Consider the following 19,066-nt stretch of genomic DNA (forward strand, 5'->3'; position numbering starts at 1 on the left):
CCCCTGCCCCCCCGAGCCGCGTTATTCACGTTCGTTACCTGCCCCGACAAACCCCAGGAACGTCAGGATCAGAAGGGGAGAGCCACTTGCAAAGACGCCCAAGACACAACTGAAGAGAGGAGACAGGAGGACTGTGGCCCAGGACAGGAAGTTCAGGAGCGTCCACGGCCTCCTGGGGGGTTTGAACTGCTCCCCCGGGAACACGCCCTTCTGGTTGTACATCTCCTGTAGGGCGTCCTGGAAGAGTCGAGAACAAGGCTGCTTTAAATGTTCTTCTTCTCTTTTTAGAGATTTTATTTATTTATTTGACAGAGGAAGAGACAGAGAGAGAGAGAGAACAAGCAGGGGGAGCAGCAGAGAGAGAAGCAGATGCCCCGCTGAGCAGAGAGCCCCATGTGGGACTCGATCCCAGGACCCGGGATCACGACCTGAGCCGAAGGCAGACGCTCCACCGACAGAGCCCCCCAGGTGCCCCGAATGCTCTTCTAACACGAGAGGGGGGTGCTGATGATGAGAATGACGTCACTCATCAAAGCTCCACGTAGATGAGGTGACGACGGCGTGTGCAGCGGGTGGGGGAGGGCAGGACCCTTGCCGGACCAGGGCTGCTAGCACGGAAGCTCGAGGAAAGCTGGGGGCACACAGGTACCTCCAGCCCCCATGACAGCGTGTTGGGGGGGCCCCTCGTTGGCTCCCGTTACCTCCTGATGCGGTGGGGGGCTGGGGGCCCAGCAGCCCCGGCACGTGCTGGTGGAAGGGCCGCACCCCTCGCCTCGGCGCACTGCTCTGCGGCCCGACAGCTGTGCCTGGGGCCGGGCACCCCCATGTTCCAGGGGCCTCTGGAGCCCCCTGCCCCCACCTGCCCTGATGTGCAGGTAGCTCAGTCCCACACCCAAGGCCGGGCGAGGCGGCGGGGTCCTGCCTGCGGCGTTGGGGAGGGTGGGGGAGGACAGACCTGCCGCAGAGCCCCGGTGCCTGGGACGCCACAGCGTGAGCGTGTGCTGTGCCGTGGCTTCCTCCAGGCAGGACCCGGGTGGGGAGGCGTATCTGCTGTGCACACACATGTGCCACGTCTGCCAAGCATGTCCGGGAGCGGCACCTGCCCGCAGCACAGGGGGCAGTGAGACTCGTTCACACCAGCTCCGGGACAGGAAACGCTGGGCCGGCCGCCGAGGGGCTCTCTCGGGGCTGCTCGCACAGCTCGCGTCCTCTGCTCCTTCCCCTGGCAAGCCTCTGCCAGGACAGCCCCAGGCCGCCTAGCCACGCCCACTCCGCGTCCCCTCCGAGGCCTGGCGGGCACTCGGCCACCGTGGCCCCCACTCGAGTGCCCAGGAGGTGGGAGCCCGGGACTCAGGACTCTGTCCCAGTTCCCTCACCACCGCCTTCCCTGACCGCGGGGCACGCACGCAGCAGGGGTGGGGTCAACAGGCCTGCAACCCCCAGCACCCCCAGGTCAGCTTCCACATCTGCAGATTGGGGAGACCGCACGGCTCGACCTTTGTGGCCTGTTGATGACGCCACATCATCAGGTTATGTGGAGCTAACTGGTAAATAACCGACGGCGCAAGCTGTCAACGCCTCTGGGAGGCCGATGTCGCATGAGGGTCCAAGTGCCGAGTCTGGTCCCCGCGGGGTCTGCGTCTGGCCTGGCAGGGGGCCATTCAGACCCTGTGCTCACAAGACGGGCACCCGAGGGGCACCTCGTGCTCAGCTACGGGACGCGACCTGTGCAGTCTCTCTGAGGCACGACTCGGGAGACATTTCGCCAAGTGCCAATAGGCGACTTCTGCAGGTTCAGCGTTAGTGTCTTGGAGAGACGCTCGGCACAGAGCGGGACAGAAGCTAACTGTCCACAGACAGCAAGATGAGGGGCCTAAGCGGCGGTCACCCCGTGGTGAGTCCTGAAATAGTGCACTTAAGAGGAATGAGTCGGGGCGCCTGCTGGCTCAGCCAGTGGAGCATGCAGTGGGTCCCCGTGTTGGGGGTAGAGTTCACTTCAATTACCAATGGGCGCCTGGGTGGCTCCGCTGGTTAAGGGTCTGACTCTTGGTTTCGGCTCAGGTCGTGATCTTGGGGTCATGGGATCGAGCCCTAGATCGGGCCCTGCACTGGGTGTGGAGTCTGCTTAGGACTCTCTCTCTCTCTCTTCCCTCAACACTTCCCTCTCTATTTAATAAATAAATAAATAAATAAATAAATAAATAAATAAATAAAATTTAAAAAATATTAAAATTTAAAATTTATTAAATTATTTTAAATAATTTATTTATATATTTATATTTATATAATTATATAATATAATTATATATAATTAATACATATATTATATATATTATTATATATAATACATACATAATATATATTATATATATTATTATATATTAATTATATATTATATAATATATAATTATATAATATATATTTATATTTATATAAATTTATTAGATTTATTAATTTATTAAATTATAATAAAATTTATTAAAATTTAAAATAAATAAAATTTAAAATAAATAAATAAAACTTAAAAAAATAAAAGGAGTGAATTAAATATGTTTATGTTAATGTTGACAGATATAAACTCAATGGGGACTGAAGAAATGACATCACACATAGTGTGGCGTCCTTCATGTGAATTACATTCTAAGTGACACAAAAGACAACTGAAAATACTATCCTATGTCTCAGTACTATAGGAAAAGATGTCAAATAACATCACAATACCCTGAGAAGTCATATATGTCACTGTGTGTCACTTGCTGTGTCTGCGTCAGATGATTTTGGAAAGTGAACCTTTGGGATGAGATGAGGCCCCTGCTCCATCACCTCCTGGGGCTGCCGTGCTCCCGGCTGGGCCACTCCGCCCCTCCTCGCCCTGGCCCGTTCGCACATGCACTCGGCAGGCACGTGTGCGTGAACACAGTGCACATGCTGCCCACACACCGTGCCCCCTTCCTCACGGAGCATCATACGTACGACACGCACACTGAGGCCATCTTGGTTTGCACATTATGTCCCCACGATCTGGTTACGTTGCTGACACATGGTTTGTTCATTCTGACGGAAGCGCAGCACACGAAGACACACGCACAGTGTCCCACTTCCTACTAACGCACGGTGAGGTTATGTCTCATCTTCCGTTGAACAACACTGTTTCTTGTAAGTTTCAAACTCTCAGACGACGCCCTGGACTCCGCGATGGGCTCTCCTTTGTGATCTAGTGTGTTCAACAGCTACCCCCACCCCGTTCTATCTACGTGGACGCATACGCTGCATTTCCTCTTCACGGAGGCTTTATTTTTCTTCTGCAGAGTTACTCTTGGAAATCATACATTTTATCTAAGTTTTCGGGTGTGTGAGCCTAAAGTGAGCGGTGCTACTCTCATATCGCTTCCCCCTGCTCTCTGGTGGGCTTACCTTTTCGTTCCTATTGACGCTGCCATTCTTCTCACCAGTCAGTCCTGACCACGGCTTTCTATTTTATTAGTATTTTTAAAGGAAAAGCGTTTAGTACAGTTGATTCACTCTTTGGTAGCTTTGCTTTCCATTAAAATGATTTATGCTATTTTCATTATTTTCTTTGTTCTGTTCTCCCCGGGCTGACTCTCTTTCTAACGTGTGTATGCACGTGTTATGTGTGTGGACGGCAGCGTGTGTGATGATTAAGAAAATAAAATGTACGTAGGACATTTATAAGGGGCCCTGATAGGTGTCTGACATCAACTTCACAGCCATTCCCTGGCGGGGAGTATGTCTCTACTCTGCAGTTATCCTAAGATCGCCTCGTTGTCTTCAGTGTTCTGCAATCTCATTGGTAAGTAGGGGGTGGATATCTTTTTATTTACCCTCTTCCAGACTTGTGTTTCTTGAACCTGATGACTTCCAGAAGCTGTGTGGTCGTTGTCTCTGCCACCTGCTCTTCACCAGTCCTGCCTCCCTCTGGACCTGCCAGGAGTTACCTCTGGGGCCTCTCAGTCCATTGTCCATGTCTTATCAACTTCCTTCTATGTTCTCCTTTCCTTGGCGCTACATCTTGAGTAATTTCTTCTCAATCTTCCAGTTTACTGACTCTCTCTTCAGCCATATCAAATCTGCTATTTAATCGATTAAGACTTTCCTGTCAACGACCACATTTCTCCTGCCTGTACACTCTACTTGGTTTTTCTCAAACCTGACTTCCTGTAAGCGTTGCTCTTTTGTTTTCCATTACTCCTTTGTGCCCAATCACTTCGAGAATACTGATGTTCGTGTTGGTTTGATAGTTCCCTTGGCGACTGTCTCTGGAGAGTCTATCTCTTCTGTGTCTGCGCACCCTGTGCACGTGTCTGCTGACACGCTCATCGCCAGCAGAGTTGCTGTGGAAATCTCGAGCAGCTGAGGTTTAGAGGACTGTTTCTCTTCCGGGGACTCTGGAGTCATTTGCCTAGAACTGCTCCTTGTGCTGGTATTTTCACTTTGCTCTCCTTAAACTACACGGCTAGTACAAATTCAAACCCCAAACCCATCTGAGGGCCGACCTGTGACTATGAGTTATCAGGGGGACCTTGTTGAGACCAAGAGGACAAGGGTGAGGCTCAAAGCCATTTCCCTGTGCCGGCAGGTAAGTTTCTTTCTGTCAACCATGCAAGGGAAAAACTCTGAGCGTTCCTGCCTAGAACAAGGTCAAACCCTTATCTCCTGTTTCTGGGTAGGCATTAAAACTCAAGAGTCCAGGTTACAGGGACCTGCAAATGCCACTGGTGGAGCGTGCCACTCCCAGTTCACAGGCTCAGCATCTGATTTTCAGCTCCATCTTCTTCTTGACCCTTAGAGATTTCCCTTATTTTTTCTTAAAAGATCACCAGGGCCTTTAAAAAGATATTTGTCCTACATGGAAAGGATCCTCTCATTCTCTAAGGCTCCCACAATGCTGAAGATGAAGACGTCTCATCCTGTATGTTTGTGCTGGCGCTACGTTTCAGGGGAGGGCGTGCTGGGGGGACACGGAGCAGGGACCAGTGTGGCTGACATGAGGATCTCTTCATGTCGCCGATGTATAGCTCACACCCACGATACGTGTAGGCTGTAGCTCTATTAGCTCTTTTGCATGAAATAACAAAACAAATGTGATAACATGCTATCAGCCACGGCTGTATGAACACTATCCTTTATATTTTCTCTACTGTGTTGATTTCTCACAAGTTAAGAAAAATGGAAGAAACTGGAAAGAATGTAGAGCGTGTTTGATAAGCGCATGGTCCTCCTGTCTCCAGCAGCCCTTGAGCTCCCGCCTGCCCCAGAGCTCCCCCTCTGAAACGTCTTCACGAGACCCCCAGGGGGAAAAGGAAAACCGCGCGCCCTTACCTTCTCCTGGTACAGTTTATGAAGCCACTGAGCCGCTTCCTTTTCATCCAGTGGGATCTCTTCCAGAGGAAATCTCCTGTTTTGTTAAGAAGATTGAAGCAAAGTGGCTTACCCATTGGATGGCATCAACAGAGAAGGGGAAAAAATTACTGCACGGCAGGGTGACTCGCCGGCCCCACTTTCTCTGCTCATGGGACTCACTTGGGTTCTAAAGCCACACACATGTCAAAGGCCTTCACCCGGACACAGTGCTGTACTCCCTATGCCCCGCAGGACTATGGGGGCCACGGAGGGCAAGCGGGGGGGGGAGGGGCTGTCCCTCTCCAGGGCACAGCCGACGCATTTCACAGGCAGTGCTCACGAGCAGTTTCACGGAGCAGATCGTGCCCCCGTTTCCACTGCGAAGGGTGAGCAGTTGTTAGCCTCGGCAGGAGTTCTGTCTTTCTTAATGGTTCGTTGTTTGGAAATAATCAAAACTGAGAGGGTCTTCCACTGGGCAGAGATTACATATTTCACAAATGAAATCTACTTGCTCCAAATGGGGAAAGCAATAGAGATTCAGGACTTAATGATCTTGACTCACAAACAGCTGGGTTCGGTGAGGATGCTAACTCACGCATGACCCCAGTCCCCGGGGGGGGGGGGGGGGGGGCACCAGCCCAGGAGCGCCCGCATCTTCCTGGGGAGACCAGCAGGGCCAGAAGGGCCGCCCCCTGCAGCCGCAGCACCCAGCCCACCAGCAGGGGCCACCGGGGACACGCGTGAGCAATGACCATCGCGGTAGTCTTCCCATCTGGCTGCCCCCACCAGGGCATGAGGAGCCCCGCAAAATCTCCGCGTTGGAAGGGATCCTAACCCCTCTGCCTCTAAAAATGGAAAACCTGGCTTTAAATGGGTCACACCTGTTGATCTTCATAGTTAGAGTGAGAAGGGACACACGCCGCCAGACGTGGCAGCGATGCTGGTGCCGCACGTCATGCAGTCTCAGGGAAGCTCTGCTGCACGCTCCCAGGCAGTGAAGGAGATGTGCACCCCCTCGTGAACAAAGACGCTTTAACTCTGTGGACCCCGAAAGACCTTGGGAGCCGGGGCGCCACAGGTAAGGAGACAAAGGTCGGAAGGGGCTTGCCCACGGAGGTATGGCTGTCTACAGGCCTCTCGCCCACTTGCCTATCCTCCCCTGGTTTTGGATCTGTATCCTGTAGGAGATAACCACCCCCAGGTCCTAGTGTTAAATGGCTATTACACGCAGTATGGAACATATAAAATAAGAATTTCAAATGATGATAAAAAAATAAATAAAAAGGTGAGCATCTGTGTCCTGGAGTGGACTCCGGCCATTTCAGGGATGCGGGCGCCCGGTGCCGGAATGAGCACGGGGAACCTCACAACACTCCATCTGGCTGTGAGAGCTTTGGCTTGTTTGATTATAAGCATGTGCTGGACTCACTGGGATATTGCTTTCCTTCAAAATACCTGAATGGTAAGTATCACAAAATAGTAAACCGAAGCTTTAAGAAGTTCGGAGCACATATCTGTTAAAATAAGATGAGGCACAGTGTAGTTCTGCAACAAAGGGGGAACGCACAGAGTAAGGCACGGGGCTTCTCCTGGAGGGGACCGTCCACTCGGAGGGGCAGGGCAACCCGGTGGGGTGGCTGGAGCACCACCTGGAGCTGGATCAGGGCATCCCCCAGCTCCGCCCACCCCTCACTCCCCCAGACTGGCTGGGGCGACAGCTGATGCGCTCTGGTCAGAGCCACGGCCAGGGCTGGAGGCCACTGGGACGCTGCTGGCTCTAGGGACCTGAGGGCAGGGATCTGGGGCTCGGGCCGCATCCCGGGGCGGGCGGGAGAACCTACGCCTGCTCCCAGCCGGGGCGCTGCACACTGCGGGGGAAGCAAGCCCCTGGCTCACTCTTCACATTCCCGAGATGATTCGGGGGGGCGGGGTGCACCGGCTCGTGTTCTCGAGATTCACATGAGGAGGGCCTCTGGGAGCCCTGAGGGCGGGTCTGACTCGGGGGTGCCCAGTCAGTGCTGTCGGGTGACATGGTGACAGTCCCGGGACCTAACAGAAGCTATGCCCCAGGGAGGGTTCGGCCTTCCTGGACACAACTGACGGAACCAGCGACCGGGAAGTCCCAGTGGGGTGAGCCAGACGAGGGGAGGCCCGGGAGGCCCCGACTAGATGTGTCGAGGAGGGCTGAGGTCCTAGGCCCCTTTACTTAAGGACCCCACACTCCGGGGCTGGAGCAGTCGCCCTTCTGCCTGGAAGCCCAGTCACGGCCAAGCTGAAGCTCCACACCTCTTAAAACACTTCTATGTGCCCTCCTGCCCCTCCCCCCCTGCCCCCCCCCCCCCCCCCCGGGCAGGAGAGGCTGCTCCTCCCTCAGAGCACCCAGAACACTCTGTCTTCACCCTGCACCCACTCCCGCACCCCACCTGTGCGGTCCTGGGGAGCCGGCTGCCTCCACGGGCACCGGGAGGGCCCGGGGGGCTGGGGGGGTGGGCAGGGCAGCTCACCTCACACACATGTCCGCCTCATACTTCTTCCCATAGAGGATTCCCAGCAAAGATGGGTTCTTGTTTCCACGGAAATTCAGCGTGACGTCGTAGACGGCTGCAACTGTTGGGGTGGGGGAGCCCAGGTGGGCGTGGGCACCCGCACCTGCACCCGTGCCTGCACCCGCACCTGCACCTGCTCAGCCCCAGGCCCACGCCAGCACCCTGCTCTACCTCAGACCCCACTCTCACACCCCACTCAGCCCCAAAACCCACCAGGCCATGCACCCCGATCTCACACCCCGCTCAGCCCACACCCCACTCACCCCAACCCCGCTCACCCTGGCCCTGCTCTCACACCCCGTTCACCCTGCACCCCACCCACCCCGACCCCGCTCACCCTGCACCCTGCTCACCCGACCCCACTCATCCTGGCCCTGCTCTCACACCCCGTTCACCCTGCACCCCACCCACCCCGACCCCACTCACCCTGCACCCTGCTCACCCGACCCCACTCACCCTGGCCCTGCTCTCACACCGCGCTCAGCCCACACCACGGCTCAGCCTGCCCTACCCCTCGGGCTCATCCACCCACGGAGTCGGGGGGACACAGGTCACCGCCTTTACTGACCACTTGTGCTCAGATTTACTGTCTGGCTGCCTCTCCTCCATGCCCTGTCCTCGTCCCTTCCTTTGATCTCGCCCCCTCGGTGAGTCATCAGAACACGTGTCTTTTCCTTTCAGGCTTTCGGTCACAGACCTTTTCCTTATTTTTCCTTATTTACTTATTCATCAGGTGTTGCACTGACCAGCATTTCGTCACCTCAGGAGCACCAGGACCGTCGCTGTGCCAACTCTGCCTACCGGCCCCTGGTGTCATTCACTCCCACCCTCTGGGTCCCGTCGGTGGCGCATCTGATCGCGGAGCCCAGGGAAAGCTCGGCGGCCCCCTACCTGTCCCTCGGAGGCACTGGACCGCCGTGGTGAAGCCCTTGGTACGAGGCAGCAGGTGGTACTTGAGGACGGGCAGCCCCTTGGAGACGGCCACCTCCATGCTGACGCGGTGTTTCTTCTCCGTGAAGCGCGTGCCCTCACAGTACAGGAGGAACTGGGACAGACGGGGACACAGATCAGCCCAGGCCGTGGGCGGGCGGCTCCATGGAGAGGGGCGGCTCCCCCTCACAGAGGTGGACAGACGACAGCGTGCAGCATCCCTCACGCGGCGATGTTAGTTGGGGCTGCAACCCACCCTCCAGCCACACACAGTCCCTCAGAGAACAGCTACCAGCATCGCGCTTATTCCCAAAGCTGCAAGACAACGTCCCAGAAGGAAGTGAAGCAGGAGGTGTCCCCGGGCAGCAGCCTTCCCACCAGTGCGTGGAAAACAGGGAGCCTTTTATCCATTTGCCTAAACGTGAGGGTGAGAAGTGCAAGGAAGGAGCCAGTTCTCAAGGAGCTACTGCTAGACCAGAAAGGCTGGAAAGAGAACCAATGTTCATCGACTGACAGCCACGATTTTGGATGCTTGGCCCATCAAACTCACGGAAGGGACTGGAAAATGTGAGGAAGGGCCCACCCCAGGGGCCGAGCAGGTGTGCTTAAGAGGAAGGTAAATCTTTGGATTGAAGCATTAATGTATCCCCAGGACCACAGGGTGCCCGGGGTTGGCTCGGCAGCCTGGCTCCCCCGAAGCTGCTCCCTGCAGAGAAGGCCCCTGAGGGCCTGGGTGGGTTCTGGGCAGGGGCCGGGCAGGCCACGCTCTGCTGCTCTCAGGGCAGCTCCAGATGTACAGCTGAGCCGGGGATGCAGGAAGGGGGCTCCCTCTCCAAGCACCCTCAGCAGGGCTCCGTGTCAGGACATGGCAGGCAGAAGTGGGTGGTCCAGGAGGGGTTCTCCCCCCGCCCCCCCCCCCATGCAGAGGGCACGGGCCCTGGCTCCCCGTGGAGCTCCCGTCAGCTCACAGCTAATCATTCGGGCTGCAGGGCGTCAGGAGACCAGGAGACGGGGCGGGGGGGGGGGGGGCACTCACCCACATGTACTCGGGGTAGTCAGACAGGCGCTTCAGCCCCTGGATGACAGTGTCCCGGTCCTCCTCCCACTTCCGCTTGCAGAACACGATCTCCAGGAAGTACCACGTCCAGCCGATGAGGGGCACATATAGCAGCTCCCTCTTTGCGAGGACTTTGGAACTCTGGGTGGGGGGGGCGGTCAGTGAGGGTCCAGACCCCCACAGGTGCCCCGGGACCAGCTTGGCGGCCAGCGAGGAGGCCCTGCTCTGAGCACAGCTGCTGCCTTCAGCAGACCCCGAGGGTGCAGGCAAGCTGTGCTACAGACACCGAAACTGAGGCACAGGCCTGGCGGAGGGAGGGGTGCGCACTCCGGGGCTGCCCGGGGCCCACCTGGGCCGCCAAGCACAGCACACTGCTCGGCCTGCCTCAGCTGGTCAAGGGAGCTCTACAGGGACTCTGGGCGTGTAGGGCTCATGGGAGCAAATGTGAGAAACCGGAGCGCAAGACACGCCCTGGGGAGCTGAGGGCCACCCTGACCTCAGACTCGGCTCAGAGGGACTGGGGGCAGGACCAGGAGGGAAGGAAAACCCAGGTCCCATGTGACTCACCCCCAGCACCTCCCAGGGTCCCCACACTGCTCACCCCCAGCCCCTCCCCGGGGTCCCTGCGTGGCTCACCCCCAGCCCCTCCCCGGGGTCCCTGCGTGGCTCACCCCCAGCCCCTCCCCGGGGTCCCTGCGTGGCTCACCCCTAGCCCCTCCCCGGGGTCCCCGCGTGGCTCACCCCCAGCATGCCAAACCGCTCGGACATGGTCCACCCACAGAGGAAATCAATTTCGAAGTTGTGGTTGAGGATGATGACCACGTGCTCCTTGCCGAAGCGGTCCACCGTGGCCTGGTCGGTGAACAGGGTGCACTCGGTACCGGACCACCACTCCAGAAGCATAACCAGCTCTGTGGACACAGGGGCGCAGAGTCAGCAGGGCCAGGAGGCCGCGCTCGGGTCCAGGCCCCACGGCGGGGGACACGGGCTGAGCCCATGCTCCAGGCATCTCGACGCGGCGTTGTCTGGAGGGGACCTCCTGCTAGAAACGAGCTCCGACGGTTCATGTGTCATGAGTTTGACTTTCCTAAATTATAATTATGTTTTCTGAGCAAAAATCAGGATGAAGACAAACGGGAAGGACAAGTGGAGGAAACCGTAATCGTGGGTGGGCATCGTCAGGTCCAACTACGATGACTCCAGGGACTGTCGTGTTTCATCAACAGAGCGGGAGGAGGGGTGCGTGCGCCCCCAGCCCAGGAGCTCCGGGCCGCCAGTGTGGCTGTGCTGACCCCGCCCGCTGGCGCACGGCCACCACGGCCAGGCGTCCCGAGAAAGGTGACCACGCAGACCGGGAAGCAGGACCGTGACACCTGCCCATCCGTCTTCTGATGGGGCTGGGCCCTGAGGACGGAGGCCAGGGCCTGGAGAGCGGGCTCCACACCCGACTGCCTGGGACTCAGTTTCCCCATTTGCAGAAAGGAGGCAATGGTGGCTTTCCTTCCAGCAGCCCAGGCCAAGGTGGGGTCGGACATGGGGCTGATGCGCAGCCTCTGGGGTCCGTCCCCCTCCTTCACTTCCAGGCAGGAGCCGGACAGAAGTGTGGCTGTGAGACGATACCGGGACCCTCACCAGCCACGGCCCCTTCCACCCAGGGGGCACCCTGGGGCAGGGTGAGCGGAAAAGCCGCCCGCCAGGGGCACTCGGTCCCAGTGACCCTGCCAGCCCGGCCACTTCCATCTGCATTCAAGTGCCCGGACAGTGGCGCAGGTGCAGACAAACCATCCGAACGGACGCTCCCAGAGAGCATGCGTGGGTGCCCACGGGCACACGGGAAGACGCTCAGTACCATCGGTGTCAGAGAACGCACACCCAAGCCAAGGGAGACGCCCCTTCGCACCCCTCGGGACGGCTGTCCCTGGACACCCCCACACGGCACCACAGGGGACATAGGACAGGGCAGCTGCCGTGGCCCAGGGCGGCTCTTCCTTGGTAACCGGCGTCCACACCGAGCTGCGGGATGGCCCGGCGATGCCACCCCGGGGGCCTGCCCGGAGCCCTGGAAGCAGGAGTCCACGCGAACGCTTGTGCACGGGTGTCCCAGCACCACCACCCCCCGGCCGCAGAGCAGGAGCAACCAGATGCCCGCGGAGCGACAGCCACGCCCGGACGACTGTGTGCTCGCCGAGTGGGTCTTGCGGGGCCGACGTGTACGGACGTGGGCCACGTCCACGACGGCCAAGTCCACGGACAAGAAGTAGCTTACGGGTTGCGGGGGATGGAGGTGACCGCTAACGGGCAGGTTTCCTTTGGGGTGAAGGCACCAGGACCACCGCCCTGAACGGGCCGCACGGTGCGAGGAGTGACTCCGTCTCGTAAAACTGTTGAAGTGGGGGGGGGGGGGCAAGCCGAGGCCACGGGGCGGGCGGCACAGCCCCCGGGGAGCCCCTGGGAGACACCCCACTGGGCCGCCTGGGTGGGGCCCGGGGAGCACTGGGTCACCCCAGGCCGCTGTGGAGCGGGGAGGGGTTCCGCTGTCTGGCAAGAACGCCCCTGCAGACCTCTGCGCAGGCCGCCCGGCCCGCCGGCACCGCCACCCTGCGCCGCTGCAGCCCCGCCGTCGGGGCCCTCACACAGGCCGAGGCGGGCAGCTCGCGTCCTCCTGGGACCGGCTCCTTTCACTCAGCGGACGTCCCGAGGAGCGTCGCCTTGTCACCCGCGGTGCAGTCCCGCGCAAAGGCTGAGTGGCGTCCGGGTGCAGCCCGCCTTCTCCCTCTCTGTCCGTCCTCCGGGCGACATGGGCTCCCACCGTTGGCCCCGCGAGGGGTGCTGCTGGGGACGCGGGGAAGATCCGCTCTCACCTCTCCTTTGAGGGGAGCCAGTTCAGCCCCCGCCCCGACTCAGAACTGCCAAGGGCCCGAGGGCAGGGCGCACCTGAGCCTCCCCGGCCGTGCGGCCCCGTGACAGGGACCCCGCGGGGGCTCCGGGGCCTGCCCGCCACGCCGGAACTGCTCCCCGAAGGCTGGCTCTCCCAGCCGTCCTGTGTTTCCGAGGGGCGCCCAGAAACCACAGACGCGGGGAGAGGGCGTGCATCTCCAGGACTAACGCAAGATACTGGATTTTTTTTCTAAAAAAAAAGATATTTTTTGCAACCGTTTCTTCACTCGGGCCTGACAACGCACGCCTCACTCACGCTGGCACATACGACCACGTCCACGTGCCCCCCGTCTCCCTGACCACCTCCCGGAAAGAACCCACAGAACAGGCCGCGGGCCCCCAGGGCACGGCCTCAGGAGTGCGGCGTCCTGGGCTCGCCTCGCCTGGTGGGGCCACGGCCCACGGCCCACGCTGAGTAGCTGTGGCAAGCATGCCGTAGACAGTGGCAAGGCCCCAACCACACTCCGCGGACAGCAGGACGGCACGGGGCTATGCAGGTTACCCCGAGGCCGTCCAGACCGTCACCAGCACCCACGGCCTCCCCCGGTGCTCGGACGGCCGCGTGGAAGCACAGCGGAGCAGGAGGCAGGGGCTGTGGGGGGCCGGTGGGACGCGCGTTGGCGCAGGAGGACACGGCTGGCGTTCCACGAGGGACGTGCACAGGCGGGCGGCCTCCCCCCCGCCCCACCCGCTGTGGCCAGTCCTCAGGACCTTCCCTTGCTCATGGAGCTCTGGGCCGGGAGGGGCAGCGAGGAGAAATGAAGACAGATGGACAGACACCGCAAGTCCCCCTGGGTCCCGGAGAGCGGCTCCTGGGAGGGTGGCCGCGGGGAGGCTATGGCTGCGTCTTCCGTCCAGGCCGGGCGGCCAGCCTCTCCGTGGAGCACGACTGCCAGGCCCGGCGTCCGTCTGTCCGTCCGTCTGTGCCTGCGATCCCGGCCCAGCTGGGAGCATCGCGAACCAGGAGCTGTGCTCCTGGCTCCTGGGCACAGCACGGATCTTGCTGCGACCTCCCTCCTCCAGGTGCACGCTGGCCCCCGCGAGGTGAGCGAGCTCCTCCGCTGCACCCACCCCTGCTGCGCTCCGCGTCCCCAACCTTCTGCGTGGACTCAGTCTGGGCGGCGCAGCTCTCCTCTCTCCCCTCCGGCCACCAAGGACCAGCCGTGGCCAGGCTGGTGGGACCCAGGGGCGGGACGAGGGTCAGGCCGGGAACGGGCTCGGGGTGGCCGCCGGGAGGGCGCCGGGCCTCCCAGGCCGAGAGCAGGAGTGCGGCCAGCGGCACGGGGCGTTAGAACAAGGACGTGATTGCAGCCCTCCCCACGCACACAGGCCCCGCCTGTGGCAGCCTCACAGACGGGCACCGACATCAGGAACAGGACGGCTCAGCCATGCCCGCCCCCCAGGTCTCTGCCCTGCGCCTCACCCCACCTTTACGACGCCCTTGGTTCTTCCTAAAGATCCCTGTTCCGCCAGGATTCCAGGTGCGCGCCCAGGGGCGTGAGCGCCGCCACTCTCTGCCGGCCTCGCACTCTTCCCGTCACCCTCGGGAGAGACCGCCGTGCGGGGTGCAGGCCCTGTCCCCGGGTTGAAAGGCTGGGACAGCCCCGGGGCCAAGGCTGCGCTCCGTCCGTCCGTCCGTCCGTCCCTCCGCCGTCCCTGCCGGCACCCTGGTTTTCCTTTCTGGGTATTTCCACGCCTGCTCTCGTCTCCGTGGTTTGTGACTTCCCTGGTGCGAGTCGCTTTGTGTCTCCTGCTCCTGTCTCCGTGCCCCCAGGAGCAACCTCCGCCGCCGCCTGCAGGCCTGGCCTCTCCCCCGTCGGTCGTTCAGCCCCGTGGTCGCTCTCCTCCAGGGGCCGGGCCGCTCACTTGCATCCCATGTGCCCACTGTCCCCCGAGCTGGCTCTGAGGTGATGTCACATCCGTTTGCTAAGAGTTCACTTCGACAATACCCCAGCATCACAGCGTCACTGATGGACGTTCTGGTCCCTTCGGTCACTGCGGGTGCTCGCTTGTCGCCCTCCAACCGTGCGCGCCCGTGGGCTTGTCTTCCTCTGTGAGGCTCCTGGAGCCCAGCGGGGGCGCATTTCCCCCATCGGCTGATCCAAGGGCGCTGCTCACCTGCCCCCGCCCAGCCACGGCCCCGGGTCCCTGCCCTGCAGCTGCCTCCCCCCGGGGCCCTGGAAGGCAGGCTCGAGGTTCTGCGTCAGCACCCCGCTTTCTGCTGAGGGGATGGGGGGGCCCAGAGCGTCCCTTAGGCCCCGCGCACGCAGCCACACAGCCACAAGGCGGCTTCACCCCGGGCTCAGCCGTCAGACCCGTTTGGACCCAACGACCCCGCAGCAGGTGGAGTCTACAGTTTAGTTCTTCAGTAACTAGTATTGGCCCTTCTGCTGTGCACTCGTCGCACCCACGTGTGCTCACGGGCAGCTCACTGCACGTTTCACACAACAGGATTTCTAATTCTCCTCCACCCCTCAACACACACACACACACCCTCTTTCATCTAAAAAAGAAACCAAGGGATCCCTGGGTGGCACAGCGGTTTGGTGCCTGCCTTTGGCCCAGGGCGCGATCCTGGAGACCCGGGATCGAATCCCACGTCGGGCTCCCGGTGCATGGAGCCTGCTTCTCCCTCTGCCTGTGTCTCTGCCTCTGTGTGTATGTGTGTGTGTGTGTGTGTGTGTGTGTGTGTGTGTGTGACTGTCATAAATAAATAAAAAATTAAAAAAAATTAAAAAGGAAACCAAACCCTGGGAACTAGAGCTGTTATGCGTGCAAGGCGAGTGAACGCTACAGGCCAGCTCGCTGGTCTCCGCAGAGGCCGCAGGAGGTCGTGGGCCTTCGGGCCTCCTTGGGGGGCTTCCCGTCTCTGCTCCCGAGCTGGAGGGTGAAGAGACGCTCCGTCTCCTGCAGGACGTAAAACAGGTATTGTTCCTTCCTTAGTGCAAAAGAAACACGGGCTTGTGCTAAAACACGTCAACGGTACATAGTTGGACGTAGAAATAAATGTCAATGATAAAAAAGGAAAAAATAAAAAGCCCAGTAAGTAGCAAATAAGTAAAACAAAAAAGTGAAAGCTAGAAGTCCCTCCTTCCTCTGGTCCCTGGATACTCAGGTTCTGGACGACCCTCTAGGCACGGACAGCATGTGCGCACGTCACACGTGTTGTCTTGAAATAACCAGCAGCGTGGGCAGCCCCGGTGGCCCAGTGGCTTAGCGCCTGCCTTCGGCCCAGGGCGTGATCCTGGGGACCCGGGATCGAATCCCACGTCGGGCTCCCGGTGCATGGAGCCCACTTCTCCCTCTGCCTGTGTCTCTGCCTCTCTCTCTCTCTCTCTCTCTCTCTCTCTGTGTCTCTCATGAACAAATAAATAAAATCTTTTTTAAAATGTGCTCTGAAGATGGTTCTCCATCAGTAAGGCCCGCCCCTGCTCGTACCGGCTGCCGGGCACCACCGGGTGGAGTCACCATACCTGGTCTCCACCAGCAGGCACTTGGGTTGCTGCCAGTTTGTGCTAATGTAAAAATGATAAAACGAGAGCATCTGTGCACATATGTACTTTTGCAGGTAAGTCTCTAGGAACGTTCTTATTTTGTGGAATAACGGTAAAGAACTATAGCTGTTCGACTTGCTGACATCCCCGGCAAGTCGCCCTCCTAGGACGTGCCTGGTCCCCCGAAGCCCCAGTGTGAGCACTCAGCTCCGTCAACAGCGGGCTTTGCCGTCAAGCTTTGGCGTGTCCGTCCATCCGGCAGGTGCAGACTGATTTTCTACGGACACGCACACACGCGGGTGCACACTAGCCACAGATGCACATGGCCACACACGTGTACTGAATGAGAAGGTGGGCGAGAGTCCTTCTCTTTCACAGACGGATGTTCACAGATGCGCCAGAGAACGGACAGCCCTGTGGGCTGCCCTGGCGACCGCGGGCCAAGCCTGCATGAGGCAAGGCTGGGCGGTGGAGAACCGGGTTTACATTTGTCCTCAAAAATGCAAAATACTGTGTTAAACCACACAAAGCTGCCTTCTCTGTGGGACCCAACGGTCACACGATGAAATGTCACACGGCTCAACCCAGGGAGGAGTCTGGGGCCGAGCATCCGGCGGCCAGGAATCAGGCCCCGGCACTCCTGGGCACCCCTCCGTTCCCGGTGCAGGGACAGCTGGCCAGGACACCCCCGCCCCATTCTGGTCACGTCATCGGGAGCGTTCCTACCCCGAGGCCCTGCCTGTTAGGGGGTGGACACTGCTCTGCCCGGGGTTCGTCCAGCACAGAGGACGGCCTGGCCTGCACCTGCCCGGCCCCCACTTGCCTCCAGCCCTCACCTGCCTTCAGCCTCCATCTGCCGCCTGGCCTTCCCACCCCCCACCTGCCCCACCTGCCCTCAGCCACCCCACCTGCCTCCAACCCTCACCTGTCTTCAACCCCCACCTGCCTCTGGCCCCCACCACTGCCTGGCCCCCTCCGCTGCATCCTCGCGCCACCCCCCCCCCACACTGGCCACCCCCACCTGCTGCCTAGCCCTCACCTGCACCACCTGCCCCACCTGCCGCCTGGCCCCCCACCTGCACCCCTCCTGCCCCACCTGCCGCCCAGCCCACCCCCACACACCCTCCCGCCCCCCACTGGTCCTCACTGGCCACCAGGCTCCCCCACCCTCCACCTGCCCCCCCCGGGCCCCCACCTCCCAGGCGTGCGCGGCGCGGCGGCACTCACGGCTCCACAGCGAGTAGGCGAGGCGGCAGTTGAGGCGGCGGTACAGCTGCTTGTTGATGGGCCAGAGGACGAGCGAGCATAGCTGGACGAAGTTGATGAGCAGCCCGCTGACCACGAAGACGAACCCGATGAGCAGGTGCACAACAAACTGGGTCTTCAGGTAGGCGAGCAGGCCCATGGTCGCTGCTCAGGAGCGCGTGCACGGCCCTTCACTGAGAACAGCCGTCCTGGAAGGACAGGGACGGGGACGGCGGTCAGAGGTGCGCCCGGGAGCCCCGCACTCTGCAGGCACATGCGTCACACACACACCAGACACACCCTACATACCACACAGCACACCCAGACCCCACACACCTACGCACCACACACGCGTGCGCACCACACACGCCCTCACGCACAAAGGAGGGAAGACATGAAGTGATGCCCCTAAATGTCACCAGTCGTTGGCTCTGGGAGGAGGCATTGCAGGTAGGTTTTATTTTAGGCTTTTCTAAGCATCATTTAAAACATCAAACTGCACATGGAATCCCTATAAAAACAGGCCCACGGTACCTCAACGATTTGATTCCCAGACGGTGCTGCACCTCCTACGCCTTTGTTTGGGCTCACACACGCGCCCTGTTGGGCCACCCAGGGACCTAACCAGTTTTTCTCCCCTTGTCACGTGTTCCTTACTTTCAACAGTGAAGCCAAAGCTCACGTTTCCTGGCTGCACTTGTGTCCCCCCCGCCCCCCCCCCCCCGGTGGCAGAGAACCAACAGGAAGCCGGGACCCAAGCTCAGGGCTCCCGAGGCTGGGCACCTGCAGGCCTGGTCGGCAGGAGAGGTGCCCGCACGCTCTTTGGGGGTGGGGTGCGACGCGGGCTCTGGGACAGGCTCCCCGCTCTCCGGGGCAGGCCCTGCTTCACTTTACAAGCTGAGCACGCCTCAGGGCACCGGGGAGCCAGACGACCGTGCGGGCACCCAGGCGCTGTGACTTCCAGGCTGAGTCATCAAGCGCACGTTGGCTCAGCCCTCGGGCCTCGCGCGTGGTGGGCTCTGGGGGAGCCAGCTGCCGTGTCAGGGGGGCGCTTGAGCCGCGGGCCCTGCAGGTGGAAGCTGACCGTCCAGGCCCGCGGCCCGGGAGCCACCTGGCCCACCAGCCCCCTGTGTCTCAATACCGACCCCGAGAGACCGAGGGTGATGCAGGATCGTGCTTGCCTCTCACCGCCAGGTGTTGGGAAGGTTTGCTACTAACTCATTACTCCGCAGTGACTGCGACCGATGCTCTGAATGCAAAGGACAGAAGACCCAGCAGAGGCTGCAAAGACACTGCACTCCTGGGGACCCTGCAAACGCTTCCCTCCGAGCAAATGGAAGCACAGAGAGGTGCCTTGGCCAGGGTCCCACTGTGAGAAGCAGGACCAGACTCCAGTGGGGGCGGTGAGACAGGCCTACAGGCCTTCCACGGGCAGGGACGCTCCCGGGCAGCAGAGTCTCGAACACGCCAGCCAGACCGGGCCTGACGAGTCCCCT

At 60.0% G+C, this 19,066-nt stretch overlaps 1 protein-coding gene across 8 annotated transcripts in view; it reads right to left on the reverse strand.

The window, feature by feature from the left end:
* AGPAT3 (1-acylglycerol-3-phosphate O-acyltransferase 3) overlaps nt 1-19,066 on the reverse strand; it is a 133,157-nt gene that overhangs the window by 5,403 nt on the left and 108,688 nt on the right. For 7 of the 8 annotated variants that reach the window (XM_072739379.1, XM_072739378.1, XM_072739380.1 and 4 more), the window contains exons 2-8: nt 17,553-17,779; nt 10,636-10,805; nt 9,874-10,035; nt 8,799-8,952; nt 7,866-7,968; nt 5,341-5,416; nt 39-237 (exon numbers count right to left, since the gene is read on the reverse strand). In XM_072739379.1, the coding sequence (XP_072595480.1) occupies nt 39-237; nt 5,341-5,416; nt 7,866-7,968; nt 8,799-8,952; nt 9,874-10,035; nt 10,636-10,805; nt 17,553-17,730 (1,042 nt within the window). In that variant the 5' untranslated portion in view covers nt 17,731-17,779. Of the gene's footprint in view, nt 1-38; nt 238-5,340; nt 5,417-7,865; nt 7,969-8,798; nt 8,953-9,873; nt 10,036-10,635; nt 10,806-17,520; nt 17,780-19,066 lie in introns of those variants that run through there. The other variant, XM_072739383.1, reaches the window with a different exon arrangement.

The sequence above is a fragment of the Vulpes vulpes genome, chromosome 15 (assembly GCF_048418805.1).
Source record: "Vulpes vulpes isolate BD-2025 chromosome 15, VulVul3, whole genome shotgun sequence".
In the NCBI taxonomy this organism is placed as follows: Eukaryota; Metazoa; Chordata; class Mammalia; order Carnivora; family Canidae; genus Vulpes; species Vulpes vulpes.